The 15,749-nt window shown below is 38.3% G+C and overlaps 1 protein-coding gene across 1 annotated transcript in view; it reads left to right on the top strand.

The window, feature by feature from the left end:
- The window catches only part of ndufs4 (NADH:ubiquinone oxidoreductase subunit S4), a 34,924-nt gene extending 20,889 nt beyond the window's left edge, over nt 1–14,035 (top strand). The window contains exons 3-5 of the mRNA XM_007250484.4: nt 12,248–12,420; nt 13,488–13,561; nt 13,835–14,035. Coding sequence (XP_007250546.2) covers nt 12,248–12,420; nt 13,488–13,561; nt 13,835–13,938 — 351 coding nt within the window. The 3' untranslated portion in view covers nt 13,939–14,035. The remainder of the gene's footprint in view (nt 1–12,247; nt 12,421–13,487; nt 13,562–13,834) is intronic.
- The last annotated feature ends 1,714 nt before the right edge of the window (nt 14,036–15,749 follow it).

Here is a 15,749-nt window from a genome sequence, read left to right as displayed (position 1 = left end):
CAAGTAGATGGATGCTTGTTTTACACAGGCCCACTCATACCAAAGTATATAAATATATACCAGTTAAAAGTTTGGACACACTTCGAACCCCCGCTCATGCAGCTTTGCCATGAAGCAGCCGGCGCTCAGAGGGAGCAAAATTAGCCCTGCTCCCTCCGGGTGGGTAGATGGCGCTCTCTCCCCACATCACTAATGGATGATGTCTGCAGCACAGGGCATCTGTGAGCTGATGTATAAGAACCGAGCCGCTGTGCTTTCCTCCAAGCATTAAATGTATTAAAACTATAGAGGAACACATGCAGAACTATTCTGTAAACAAAACGTGTTAAACAAAGCAAGAAATGTTATATACTTTACAGTCTTCTAAGTGGCACATTTATTTTTGAGGACAGATCTGCACACTCTTGGTATTTTAATCTCTGTGTCTTCACGAGGGAGAGTCACCTGGAATAGTTTTCTCTGAGTTTTGAAGGAGTTCCTGGAGGTACTGAACAATAGTTACTGCTTTTTAGCACATATATCAGTATGTGGACATCAATTTAACAATATTGAAAGAGAATGTATAACTAAACAAATACACTAACTTAAGAAATGCATTTTACAGATCATTTGTGACATGTAATTATATAGTTAGCTTTAGTTACCAAAATAATGACCAAAAAATAAATAAGAGTTCGAGGCAAGATTGTTATCACCTTAGTCTTTTGTAAATAAAATTTGAATGTTTAAATTTGTTAAAAGAAGACAAAGGTTTTGATGCAGTCCACTCTTTTGAGTTGCAATCCAAATAGGTTAGCTCACGTTGATCATTAGCTTTGCTGGTGAAAATTACAAACATTCAGCTGTTTGCAATAAATCAGTCTTAAAACTTTTTTTTTTTTTAATTTAAATAGCACTACAAATCTAAATGTCTGGCTATGCTATGCTATGTTTGCAGCCATTAAAACAGCAGAACGTTACTCAAGTAAATACCGTATTTTTCGCACTATAAGGAGCACTTAAAATCCTTTAATTTTCTTAAAAATAGTCAGCACGCCTTATAATCCGGTGCGTCTTATATATGAATTTTATCAGTAAGGTTTTAAGGAGCAGTAAAGCCACTCTTCAGAAGTACAATGTTATACAGGAGTTTCAGTTTAGTTCTCCAGCAGCGAGAATCGAGACTGGAGCAGTATTAGCATTAGCCGCTAACTAGGGGTGGGTATCTTCACTGATTTCCCAGTTCGATTCGATTCCGATTCACAAGGATCCCAATTCGATTCAAAATCGATTGATTTAGGTAAATTTCAGTTACAATAAAAATTTGTAGTTCAAATATGAAATTATTAAAATATTAGTGTTTATATTATGTAGACTTAACACAACAGAGATATATATTTTTTTATATATGTCACTAAATGTAGCTTAGTTATTTGCTACACCGTGCTTCACATCTCTATACAGGTTTGGAATGACTACTTTACCCTAATGTTTACATGTGGATAAAACATAACGTGCTTCCAGAACATTAATGAGGCTTCGGAAGCCATTGTTTTCAACAACACTGTAGGAACGTATATAATAATGTAAAGAATAATGTAAAGAGAGAGAACTTTATTAAATTCAAAGGAAAAAACAGCCGGTCTGAGTGGAGAGTAAAGTAAATTGTGGTAATAAACATCGTTTTTAGTTGGATTTAGCCTAATCGAACCAAGTTGATCAAGGTATCTCTGCAAAGTAATTCAAAAACAAGGCCTCATTATTGTTATTAACTCAGCACAAGTATTCTAATGGCAAGCCACTTTAATGTGTTATGCAGTGTTTTCTCTTTGTCTACCAGTCATTTTGGCTCACAAGGTGCCAGATTTCTTGGTGCTTTTTTGTAACATTTCAAAATATGCCTTTCGTCATTTTGTCATTAAGACAATTCCCTTAAAAAAAATGAACATTCTTGTCATTTTACCTTCAACTAATAACTGTGATTCTTTGACATTATATTGACGTTTTTTCTAAATGTCACATACATATGGTACCATTTTGCGTAGTTATGAACGCGTTCTGTTCCAAACTTCTTTTTTTTTTTTTTTAACAGCGCAGATGGCTTGTGAGTAACACTTGAAAAGCACCACTGTTTTGCCAAGACGCAGCTTTTTCCACGAACGTAGCCTACAAACAAACAAACAGGTGGGACGTGGCTAATAGGATGCGGAAATGCCTCTTCCCACACATACGCACAGACACACACAGGCTGTGCACCCCACCCTGATCCCTCGCTGTAATGTGAGAATAGAGTTGACCCTCAGCACCAGCTGCACCCTCCTTTCACTCACACAAGTAGTACATGTTGTTTGTTTCTATTAGTGACCCCGTATGTCCAGTCTGTAATTAGCCCAGTCCTCGCACTTCAAAGATGACCAAATGGGATGTGTTGCGCAACAGACAGGGCAGACACGACTCGGCTGTTGGGATTAAAGCGAAAGTTTGGAGAGAAATGTAAATCTCGTCTTTTTTTTCCCCTCTCTCTTCCCCGAATGTAGATGCTTGTACTAGGGCACGTTTGATGCCTGAAGTATGCTTCTTTAGTTTCGCGCTGGAGCCGCAAAGATAATGTTGCTAACAAGTAATGGAAACTTATACCACACCAATTAGCAAACCACGTGTCCTTGTTATTACACACTTGCCGCAGACTTTGTTGTCGAATATCTCAAACAGACTTGCTCATGTGGTTTTTACACCACTATAAAAATGGGCAAAAATTATACATTATAAATAAAAATATGTAACATTATGTTGCTGTGTAAAGCTTAGCTTGTAAAAGAGGACCTAATTTCCGAAAGGCATAAAAATAAATAATGGTAATTTGACCACATTTTTATAAGTGTATTTTGTTTAGAATCGCAGATAGATACGATAGATTTTTGCCCATTCTTTCTTGTAAACGGCTTCTAGTTATTTGATATTCTTGGAGTGCCTTTCTGCACTGCTCTTTTAAAAGTCTGTTCATTGATTATTGATGGTGTTAAGGTTAGGAGATTGAAGTGTGTATGGAAAATCCTTCAGCTTCTACCTTTTAAGATTGTCCATTGTGGATTTTGGGGTGTGTTTAGGATCATTATCCAATGTGCCACTTTCACTTTTTTTTCCTCACCAATGGTGAGAGGGTTGCTTCCAGTTCCCAGTTTTTGTTGATATTTAATTGTAATCTATTATTCAACTAATATTCACCTGGTCACTGGCTGCAACACAAGCTAAAAGCTTGGTTGGTCTATTCTTATGCTTAACAGTTGGAGAGATGTTCTTTTCATCAAATTCTGCAAATTCCTCTTTTCTCTGAACATACCCTATGTGAACAAAAAAAAGTATTAGGACATACCTTATACTAATTGAATTTTTTAAGGTAGTGCTTGGTGATTATGGCCTTAAATTATTATTATTTTCTTTTTTACGAAAAATCCAATTTTCAATTTTAAACTATTTTAAACCATTTTCTCAAATCAAACTACAGATGACAAAGAAATGCATGAAAACTAGGTTTATCTGTAAAAAAATAAATAAATAGTTGACCTCGTGTACACAGAGCCGTGGAGAAACTTGGACACTGGATTATACTTCAAAACGCGGGTCTGTGACTGAAAACTGAAATTCAGACCCGAGTCACAGAAGAAACTTTGAAGGAGGTCACAAGGGGTCGAACAGTGCTTCAACTTTTTCAGTACAAGCTCAGTCCTCAGCGTAATGTTTAGTAAATATGCGTGCATTGGTCTGTGGTAGGTGCTGGTAACCAAGGTAAGACGGATAAACACTTTAGAAATGAGTAGCGTTTTCGTATATTTTAGTAAAAAAAAATGCCTGTAAAAATGTAAAATCACCATTAGTCAATTTTGAAAATTGCATTAAAACTGTAATTCGAATTAACCAAATGAATTGTGAAAATTCCCCAGCATTATTTTAAGGTGTTTCCTTCAGTTCTGTCTCAACTGGTGAATAAAATCAAGTACATAGCCATTCGGTCTGCCTTAAAGAATGGGTGGTTCTAAAGATAGAAGTTTGTTAAACAAGGTATTTATTCCCTTTTAGATATTGCACAGTAATTTGTTGTATCAGACCACATAATGTTACAGAGCAGTTTTTTTTGAGAGCTGAGCTGAGCTGTATAGTGCAGAATAGTGCACATATAGTGCACAACTCAGGTATTAATATCACCCTACATACTGTGTCCTGGAAGCTTAATGACATGGATTTCCATGACCAGGTAGCTGCATACAAGCCTTATATCACTAAACATAATGGCAAGAGTTGTTTGGAGTGGTATAAACACTTATACTCCTCTGTCTGACTGTATTGTGCCAAGTGTAAAGTTTGGTGGAGGGGGGATAATGGAATTGAGTTGTTTTGGGGTCCTTAGTTCCGATTAAGAAAAAATTTAATGTCTGAAAATGCCAAGACATTTTGGACAATTGTATGCTTCCCACTTTGTTGAGGGAAGGCTCTTTTCTGTTTACAGTCTGCACAGTAGAATAGTGCACCACTGTTTCACGGGGTCTACTAAACCTCACATTCTCTCTAAATGCATTTTTGTGGAGTTTTTTTTTATGTTTTTTGTTGTTTTTAGACCTCATGTGCAAGTCTGTTTGAGGTTATGAAACAGCTTTCTGTGATAGGAAGAAAGTATCACGGTGAGTATGCATTATGCACAATGATTATTGGCTTATGTGAATGTTGTTAGTTGCATGAGCAAAAATGAAGAGAAAAGTGCAAACGTCAGACACCAAGCGTATGTTTTCGTTTTCAGTTTTAGTTTTTCTTGCTCTATTTTTTTAAACGATATATTATGTAAAACTTAAAAACTCAAATTCTTTCCTCTCTGCTGGTGCTTTGGAGAGTCTGCTACGTTCACTTAAGAGCGTGTGCCCCAGCACTCAACATGTCTAAGAGAGGTCAAGTCTTAGGTAATAACATCCTGATTGTGAGGGTGCTGAAAGCGTAACACATGAGCGCACTCATCTTGCTGCGGTGGTCCCTGGCAGGGTTAAACTCAGCGCAGCTTTCAGACTTGTCTGCAGTTTTTGGATGCCTCCAAGAGAACATGTGGGAACCCTCTCCTTGTATTAATAACTGGAAATTATCCTCCCTAAGTACTGAAAAAGGCCAAAGAGCTCACGTAATAGCCTGGGATCATTTGTACAGTTTGGCGGGGTATGAACCAAATGTTTAAAATCTGCATGCCAGTGTTCATCCCTTACCCTTTTACCCGCCGTATTCAGGAAAGTAATCGTCTGATGCATGTCCAAGTTTTTGGTGTTTTTTGCCTCAACGTGATAAGTTTTTGTGCTCGGTATTCTTTCCTTTTTGTCCTTCTGAAATTGAATTCCATTCAAGCTGAATTTAACTCCAGGCTTTCATGTGGGATTGCCAGTGAGGTGTATTACTTATCTGAATTCCATGTCCCGGAGTGAGGCGCTGGTTCTGATTAAATTACATGTGGACTCCAGGCCTGTGGAAATCCATGAAAACGCTCGACCTGCATCTGATGGGAATGACTTACTATCGACTTTCTCATATATTATTGTCTGCTCGCCCCCCCCCCGCCTCCCGCCCCGAACCCCTACATCCCCGGCTCAGAACTTACCGTCAGGTCAACACCCCCACCCACCACTAACCCCCCCTGTGAGCTGCTTTACAAGTCACCGACGCTCTCCTCCCCTTTCCCGCTCTGAGTGGGCCTGCGATTGCCATCAAACAGGCGTGTGATTGCGCCACTGCATGTGTGTGGTTTGTACCAAAGGATCCATCCCAGAGGCAGCTGTATAAACTGTACTTCACTGACTTAATGGACGAAGGAGACGTTTACCTGAGAAGCAGAGTCAACTGAAGGAGTTCCTTAGGGGGATTCCCGCAGCACAGAGCATGTAAAAAAAAAACAAAAACAAAAAAACAAAGCCCATCGCTAGGATCTTCTGAACTGCAAAGCATATGCTGTACTGGGATGCATTATTTATTCGTTTGTTTATTTATTTGTTTAGGGTGCTAGTCTTTTTGTACTTTAAAAAGATGGTTTGGCCAGCAGTCTAGTTTAAAGTGTTTCTTGTTTGGCATCTGGAAGTCTGCTTCTGTTGTTTCTTAGAAGTGGACTTAAGCACAAGCAAATGCGTTTTTGTCCATTTTTAATAGAAACCAGTATATCATTCAGTATCAGAAACCACTTTTTTGCATTTGTGCTTAACGTGTCAGTCTGGAACAACTTTGCACTTTTAAAAATGTGCTTTGTGGTTCAGTGTTCTTTCAAAGCAGATGAATTTGTTGAATTTATCAAGCATATTTGCCAGCCATCTTCTGTTCTTATTCTGTGTTTCTTTGGTTTGGCAGTAGGGCTGCAACGGTTAGTCGATATATAATTGACAATGTCGATTATTAAAATTTGTCGACTACAAATTTCATTGTCGTCTAATCATTATTTTTTGTAACAGTCCTGCATTACGTAAAGTGCTGGGGACAGAATCGCAATGGGAGATGGGTAAATGCTTCACTCACACAGTTAACACTTAACTTAGTCTGTGTCTCCAAAAGTGCCCAAACAATACAAATGACATATTGACTCACTAAATAATCAGTACTTTACACTTTTAAACAACATCTAGATATTTAAATCTCATGTTCAGCTGTTTCTATTGTTTTTATAGATAAAGGACATAAATAGGACAGAAATAATCATTGACTAGTCGACAAATCGAAAATTAATCATCAGATAATAGTCGACTACCAAAATAATCATTAGTTGCAGCCCTATTTGACAGTACGTGAATAAGCATAAGAATAAGAGATTTACTTTGTGATATCTTCATGTGCGTAGTAGCTCTTGTGTCAACACCATTGGCCAGGCCCCACTGTTACTGATTACTCAGCTCACCAAATGAGAAAACTGTTGAGAAAAAGAAAGTGCTATGCTGGAATGTTCTCAGTGGCACATTTATTGATGCCATTTATTAGAATATTTTGGCAGTTGGACTGCTAATTTACTGTGGTTTGACACATAGGTGTTATGTACTCTTGCATTTTGCCTAAATCTAATCTAAACCGGCATTACTGGTAGAGCTTGTTGACTTGTTTACTACTTGGCTTAGAAGCTCCAGTACAAAACTTGAGCTTAAGGATTTTAACTATATTTTGGGGTAAGGTTTACAAACAGTTGTTTTTCAGCTGAGCCATTGCTTTTTCAGCTTTGTGGTAACAGGTATGTTGGGACCTTGGTGGTTTAGTGCAAGTGATTTAGTTACGTTTTAATAGATCCCTTGGCAAATATATGGTATTCTTTACTGCAAAAAGGGAAAACTTTTTATTAACTCTCTCACAAAAAGGTACATCTCAGGACAGATGATTATGCATGTTATGCATTGAGTTCCTTGGGGAAATCTGGGGTTTATGTATGAAAATGTTCATACCATACCATGGCTATACAGTATTAGAGTTTTTATAACTCTGCTCAGTCTCAGATAGCTGAAATAGTTTTTTGTTTTAGTTTGCAGACGATGTTGCGTCTGACTGATTCTGTCTCGTTTACACAAAGTTGGCCGTTTAACCTTTTAAATCTATTGCACACAAAAAGGTACATCTCAGGACAGACGATGTTATGCATTGATTCCCTTGAGGAAATCTGGTGTTTATGTAATAAAATGGTCCTACCATACAATGGTTATACAGTATTAGAGGTTTTTAAAACTCTGCTCGGTCTCGGCTAGCTGAAATAGTTTTTTGTTTTCGTGTGCAGACGATGTTGCGTCTGTCGGATTCTCTCTCGTTTACACAAAGTTGGCCTCGGCTCCACGGCAAACTCGCTCTTGCGCGGCTCGGCCCTCAGTCTGCCGCTCTGAAAGGCTCCCATGCTCTTTATTCGCTGAGGAGCCAGAGGTGTCAGAAATATAGACACGCTTGCATGTGACGAAGAATTTGCCAGCTTTTCCTCCCCCGCTCTTAAGCCTGGCATTCTGTCTGCATACCAGGGATTGTAGGGCCCTGTGAATAGTGTCAAACTTCATAGTTCTCATTTTGCTTCCTGTACATGGATGGAGAAACGTGCAGCGTTTCCCTTTGTGGTTCCTCTTTGCCCTTCGTTTTTTTTTTTTTTTTCCTCCCCTTCTCTTCCCAAGAAGCACCATATTTAAGCCACCGTCGCCCGCTTTGTGTATGGGCCTTTGTGCTCTCGCCTGTTGTGAGGATCACCCTCCTAGTTTTTGTTGCCTTAATGTATGCAGGCATAAAAGTCTAGACTACAGTTTTCTTTTTTTTTTTTAGTGAATAGATAATGAACAGTGTTTTTTTCCACTCACTTGGAATCAAATTATCTTTCATTTCATTTTAATGAACAAACTTGTGTAAAACTTGTGTGAGTTTGACATGAAGTACGTTCATGTCCAGGGTGCTCAGCGGTACCTTGCCTTTTTTTTTTTTTTTTGACAGCAGTGGTTTTTGTATGTAACTAACGAACGAATGCTTACCATAGTCGTCTGGTTTGTTAATCCCGTAGAGATAATGTTTAATCCCTGTATTTGTGTCTGCTAGAGTGATTGTCATTTGCACCTCACTCAGCAATATTTGGCGTGGCTTGACCTCTCTGGCCCCCTTGTCATGTTTTTGCTCACGTTCTGGTCGGCCTGTCATCATCGCGATTTTGTTTGGATGAAATGTTGTCCCAGAAATAATTGGGATTTAATTTTATGAGTAAGTTTTATGTCAGAGATTTTAGTCCTCATTCAACACAATCCAAAAAAAAGTTTTATGACTTTTTTTAAAGTGTTTAAGTGAAAAGAAATGGCAACATTACAAATTTAGCATCAAACATACTAAGCGATTAAGTGTTTTAGGTGTTATTCTTACTACACAAAAACACACACGTATTTATGGCTTTATACATCATTGTCACATTTTCCATTTTAAAATTCTCCATACATTCTCTGTTTGGGGACAGATCAGGTCTTCAGTAGGGCTGCAGGATGTATCGTTTAAGCATCATCATCGCAATGTGCGCATGCACATGCAATGTTTCGATTCTTGACACAAGAAGTAGATACACAGTGTTGTCTCTGTGTCTGTGTAAGTGACAGGCTGCTGCTGCCTGAGCAGCATGAGAAGAAAGGGGCAGGAATAAACGCAGTAAAACCGCATGGCCTCCATCCACATGGTTGGGCACGTGCTTGTAAACACACGTGTTGAAAGCTGTGCACATCATTCCAGCACAGTTTTGCAGTGCAGATATTTCCAGTTACAGCTGAATTCACGCTTTTAATCCCAGAAAAACACTCTTATTAAAAAAAATTTAAAAGCCGTTTAAATGCCTGATTAAAGGGCCGATTTCTGTTGTTTCGCAGTTTTCCTCAGGTTTTGAGTGCTCTGCATTGACTCAGCTCTTGATCGGTCCGGACACGAGACAGCGTACGGGGCCCCGCATTGTTGAATATCGCAATATATATTGTTGAAAAAAATAATATTTGCAATGTACATTTTTTCCAATATCTTACAGCTCTAGTCTTAAGGTAGGCCAGTACCTTACCCACCCCAACTTCTTCTACAGCCGTGCTTCTAGGGTGTGTGCAGCGTGTAGATTTGCATCGTCTTGTTAAAGAATAAGTACTTCAGTATTGCCTTTCTGCACAAGAGTGCACTCTTCTAGGATATTTTAGCCATTTTGAGCACTGTTTGGAACAAACTCAAAAAAGTTCTTGGTAGTAAAATATTACAGTGGCAGAATGTAAAAATAAAACCATTTATTTATTTTATTTTGTAGCTCCTATTTTGAAATACAGAAAAATAGCAGTCATTTGAAACGTTAAATTAACCTTGGTCACCTTTCCTTGGCTACCTCCCGACACAACGTGCCTTAAAAAAGACTGCGATTATGGTCCCTAATCTTGTCCCCTATTGCCCAAATTAGGCCATAGGGTACTGTACGTTCCCCTCAGAGGAGCATTATTCAGTCTGCTTAAATGTTATGCGGCCACTCTCTACACCCCAATTTGTTAGGGTGTCTTTGTTCAGGGTTCACACTAAAGAGCCTCTTTTCCAAAGAATCAACTGGCAGATGACAGACAATGATAAAAATTTGATTCTTTGAAGTTGTAATGGCCATTGAAATGTGTGAAGGAGAATTGAAAGGAGGGCTGCTTGTGAGGCTTGGAACCTTGGGTGGTTACTGGCTGCGTGCTGGGAGGTTTGTCAGCATGTGTGTGTCTGTGTGTGCATGTGCGTGAGTGTGTGTCTGTGTCAGTGGGTGTGTGTGTGTGTGTGTGTGTCAGTGTGTCGTCGCCATCGACTTCCCAATGCTCGTCAGCTAATTCCCAGAAGAATTGGGCCAGGCTTTCACACAATCTTTCAGCAGAGTCTTGTTGCTCAGGACCATGGTCAGTTAACACCTGCTTTTAGAGCTCCTCAAACTACTCGCTCCTGCTGAATTCCTGCAGTGTGTTTACTTATTATACTGATTTTACTGCTTATTGATTTAAATTAATTGTTTACGTATTGATTTGTGCTCTCAGTGAACCATAAGTCTGTATTAGCCTCTTAACTCCAGGGCAGAAGTAAAGAAACTATATTTGTGCTTCATGCAGATGCCATACAGCTCTGGAAAAAATTAAGAGACCACTTCTGTTTCTGAACCAGTTTCTCTGATTTTACTATGTATAGGGAAATGTTTGAGTAAAATTAACATGTTGTTTTTTTTCTATAAACTATGAACAACATTTCTCCAAAATTCCAAATAAAAATATTGTCATTGAGCATTTATTTGCAAAAAAAAGAAAAGGCATAAATAACAAAAAAATAATATTAATAATGCAGAGCTTTCAGACCTCAAAGAAAGTAAGTTTATATTCATAAAGTTTTAAGAGTTCAGAAATCAATATTTGGTGGAATAACCCAGGTTTTTAAACACAGTTTTAATGCATCTTGGCATGTTCTCCTCCGTCAGTCTTACACGCTGCTTTTGGATAACTTTGTCACTCCTGGTGCAAAAACTCAAGCAGTTCAGCTTGGTTTGATGGCTTGTGATCATCCATCTTCCTCTTGATTATATTCCAGAGTTTTTCAATTTGGTAAAATCAAAGAAACTCAAATCATTTTTAAGTGGTCTCTTTTTTGCCCAGAGATGTGTCTTGAAAGATAAAAATTAGAGGAATTCCTTTGGAAGACATTAGATCTTTTCTGGAATTTTCTTAAAGCACAGACACATAAAACAGCTGAAAGCAGCTTAAAAAAAAATAAAATAAAACTGGAAAGAAAGTCTTTGTAGCACATACATGACAATTCTATTCAAGTTATAATGTCATGATCCTTAAAATGAAGTCTGTATACTTCTGTTTTAGCCTCGTATCTCTAGATCTGTACTAAAGGAACCAACTTCAGACTAAAGGCTGGTCACAAATATATTATTGTTATTTCAGTGGCATTAAGTTGCATATGTCTTAAAATGCCAGCCATATAGTTTAGCACAATTAGCACAAGACCTAGACAACATATACTTCTACAAAAGGGGAAAGGGTAAATGGCAAGTTGCATGTTAAATGTGTGATCTAGTATTTAGAAAATACTCCGTACCTCAGTAAGTATTCTGTATTACCTTCTTGTTTACATTCTTTTGGGAAAGATTTTGTTTAGATTTTTTCATAATATTCTTTAAGGACACATTGATAAAAAACAAAACACAGTTTTTGTGTTCTACAAAGGGAACAGATCCACCTTTCTGTAAATGGCAATTTGCATATTAAAATGTGCAATCTAGTATTCAGCAAGTTGCTTGGTTGCTGAATCAATTAGCCTAGCTTTTAATAGCTTTTCTTTTCTTCCGTGCTTCAGTATTCTCCTAATGTAGGAGTTGGAAGTGTTTTCTCTCTGCCTTCACACCTGAAAGCGCAGGTTCCTGGCCTGTGACTGAAGCCCTGTGGTGAAAAAAGACGGATCACAATGGGCTGTCTCAAAGCATTTCGCGTGTGTGAGAAATTAGCTTGTCTAGACAGAGTGCGCGTCTACATTCAAAAGGAAATATTTGGGCTTTTATGCCCTTTAGGTGTAAGTGTGTGAGGCCTGCCAAGCTCTTTAATGCTGCTGCTTTTTCCCCCTCCTTGGATGCTCACCACGAGCTCCGATTTGCATTTTACAAAGCATAGACTATTGGGTCTTTTCCCAAAGCTTTTTTCATCAGCCAAAAAGTTTATTACTGTATTAAAAAAGCTTGTTTCCACGCGGCAGGAACCTAAAATAGATCTCTCTTGTTTTCCTACAGGACATCACAACGTTAACTGGTGTTCCAGAGGAGCACATCAAGACCCGTAAAGTGCGCATTTTCGTGCCCACTAGGACGGCCATGCAGTCTGGCGTCCAGAACACCAAAAAGTGGAAGATGGACTTTGACACCCGGGAGCGCTGGGAGAACCCTTTGATGGGCTGGGCTTCCACGTAAGTTTATTTTAATTTTGATGAGTGCTTTGCCTAAAGAAACGGCTAATTCTGCCACATATGCATATTGCTGCCACAAGAATTATATGTATGATGTATGTAAAAAAACAAAAAAAAACAAACAGGTGAACAGAAATGATCCAAAATTACACATTAAATAAACTGCCTTCAAATATTATTGAGCCTGTATACACCTGGTCACTTCATGTGTCTGGAGTAGAGATGGGCGATAGATCTCTAAAATAATATCACAATATTTTTTCTTGTATTTTTGCAATAACGCTACTCTTAAGCCCTATCCGGACGGGATTAGATTCTCAGGGGAACGTTTGTAAAAAAAAAATATTTCACACTTCTACTTGATAAAACTCTTGGATTAGGGCTGCAATTAAAAAACCAGGAGGATCAGCGAGTTTTTAGGCTTTCTTTCTCACATGACATTGTGTTCAGTAGCTCCTCCATTTCCTCTCGCTGTAGTGTTCACATGAATCTCTGTGGAAAAGCGAACCCAAAGTGTGGCAGTGGACAAATAGCTATTTTATTAAACACGAGGAGGCAAAACTCAGAGATTTGCCTTTTTTTTGTGTTTGGACGGGAATAAAATTCTACAGAGTTCAGCAAAAAACAGTAGGTAATTCAGCCTGTAATTTTCTCAGAGGACGTCTAGTACTAGTATCTAGTATAGACATAGATATATACAGATAACCAATAAAAAGTAGTGGACTTAGTTACTTGACACTTCTGGTTAACAGTTAACCGCAAGTATATATCTGTACTTTTAAATCCAGTTTGTAGCTTTTGTCTCAGGGATCTGACTGATTTTTCATTATTTTTTATTTTACTAAACTCGATTCCATGCACAAAAGTAAAGAGAGAAAAAGGAGCAGAAATAAAGAACAGACTACTTTTGACAGCAGCTGTGTCTTCATTTTTCATTTTTTTCTGTTTTTATCTCTCTGGTGTCTGTGAATTTCTTTCAGCCCTGACAGATTCAGCACATTTGGTTTTTCAGCGCTTTTGGTTTGAATGATTTAAAAAGAGTGTTCTGGTTTCTGTCTCCTCTTCAGAGGCGACCCACTCTCCAACATGGTCCTTACTTTCAGCACCAAGGAAGAAGCCATTGCGTTTGCTGAGAAGAATGGTAAGCTGTTTAAACATCAGTATTTTCCAAATCATGATGTTTTTTTCCTTTAGAATTCTAGTTGGAATTGCAGTCCAAAAGCGTGTTCCCAAAGAGAAAAGAACGCTGAAGGACTGGACGTGTTGTTTGTTACTTAGAGGTTCTCTTCTCTCCTCACCCTGACTGTTCGTGTCTTCTGTTTACGTTTCACATCAACACCAACACAGGCTGCTCCCAAATCGATTCCGTGAAATACACTTGGCCGCACGTTCATTGTCCTGTTTGTTTTCGCAGGTTGGAGCTACGACATAACAGAGAAGAGAACGCCGAAACCGAGAGTTAAGTCGTATGGAGCGAACTTTTCCTGGGACAAAAGGACTAGAAGGTCCGCCAAATAGATGATCAATCATGGCTGTTGCTGTTATCTGTAACAGACTTCTACAAGTTTCAATTTCTGTATCTATATCTAATAAAGCATCCTATGTTCAATACTAAGGTCAATCTTAAAGTGTCTTTTTTTTGTTGTTGTTGTTGTTTTTACCTGTTTAACAAAATAATTTGCTGATAGCGTTAATAACAGTTTTATTAACGTCATGCCAGTGATAGTATTACAGTTGCTGATGTTGTGAAATATGTATTTATTTAATGAAAATGAATAACTACTACAAGAAGAATTGCATTTGTGTATCACTGTGGAGCTAGATGGCTGCAGTTTTTTTATCAGGGCAAAATGGGGGCAATCATGGGACAGGAACTAGTATTGTCTCATAACTTTGGCTATGTCCCATGGAAGCTACATGACACTGCACTGAACTGATCTCAGATTCCAGTGGCAGGCCAAGAAAAATCTCAGATAATCAGAGGAGAAGGATGGTGAGAACAGTCACAGCCAACCCACAGACCAGCTTCAAAGACCTACATCATCATCTTGCTGCAGATGGTGTTACATTGCATCGTTCAACTATTTAGCTGTATAGGAAAGTAAAGCATAAGACGCCTTTTCTGAGCACACGCCACAAACAGAGTCGCTTGAGGTATGCTAAAGCTAAAGCACATTTGGACAAGCCAGCTTCATTTTGAAATACAGTTTTGTGGCCTGATGAAACTAAAATTGAGTTTTCCCCTCAGTAATATTTGGTGGTGGTTAATCATGCTGTGGTGCTGTGTGATCACTGCAGGTACTGGGAATCTTGTTAAAGTTAAGTGTCTCATAGATTTCAGGCAAATTTCAGGCAAATTCTTGAATACAACGTTCAAGAATCAGTGATAAAGTTGAAGTTAAAGCGCCAGGGCTGGATACTTCAACAAAACAACCCTAAACACTAAACACTGCTCACAATCTACTAAAGCCTTCATGCAGAGAAACAAGTACAAAGTTCTGGAATGGTCATCTCAGTCCCCAGACCTGAATATTATTGAAAATCTGTGGTGTGATTTAAAGCAGCTGTTCAGGCTCAGAAACCATCAAACCTGACTGAACTGTAGATGTTTTGTAAAGAAGAATGGTCCAAAATACCTTCAACCAGAAGCCAGACTCTCATTGGAAGCTATAGAAAGCGTCTAGAGGCTGTTATTTCTGCAAATGGAATTTTTTTTTTTTTTTTACTTTTTTTTTTTTTTTGCCAGATAGGGGTTTCTTTGTCTGCTTAACATATACTCCACTTCAAAGACACTTAAAACTTCTGAAATAAGAGAGAGTACGCTAAATGTCAAGCTCTAAGACTGATCCCAGGTACGTGTGTTTTATCTCATGGCACTCTGGGGTATGGTGTGAGATGGGAAAGCCACCTGTTGGAGAAGCATTGTCTTCTCATATTTACAGAACTACTGTAACATTGCACACATCTACAGCATGAGATTTTTTTATTAGCTTTTGAAAGCTTGAATCACAGGCCCAAACAAAATCACCACCAGTGATGAGCTGAAAACCAGATGTCCATTTTTTTTTTCTTTTGCTTGCCTTCTATTCTATGAATTCCTGTTTGCTTCCTCTGTCAGTAATCCAGCACACATTAAACCAGTGCAATTTAAGTATATAATCTCTTTAAGTACAGTGACTTTTTTTTAGTCTAAGGAGAATTATTTATTTGAGAAACAGAGATAAAGCGAGTTCTAATAAAGCTTCAACTTCTAGCTACATTATTTAACCAGACTGTCTATTTTAGAAAACTAATACCAGAAACAATTGTGACAATATGGAACATGCAGC

This window comes from Astyanax mexicanus, chromosome 22 (genome assembly GCF_023375975.1).
Source record: "Astyanax mexicanus isolate ESR-SI-001 chromosome 22, AstMex3_surface, whole genome shotgun sequence".
In the NCBI taxonomy this organism is placed as follows: domain Eukaryota; kingdom Metazoa; phylum Chordata; class Actinopteri; order Characiformes; family Acestrorhamphidae; genus Astyanax; species Astyanax mexicanus.
This window is presented reverse-complemented; position numbering and strand designations above follow the sequence as displayed.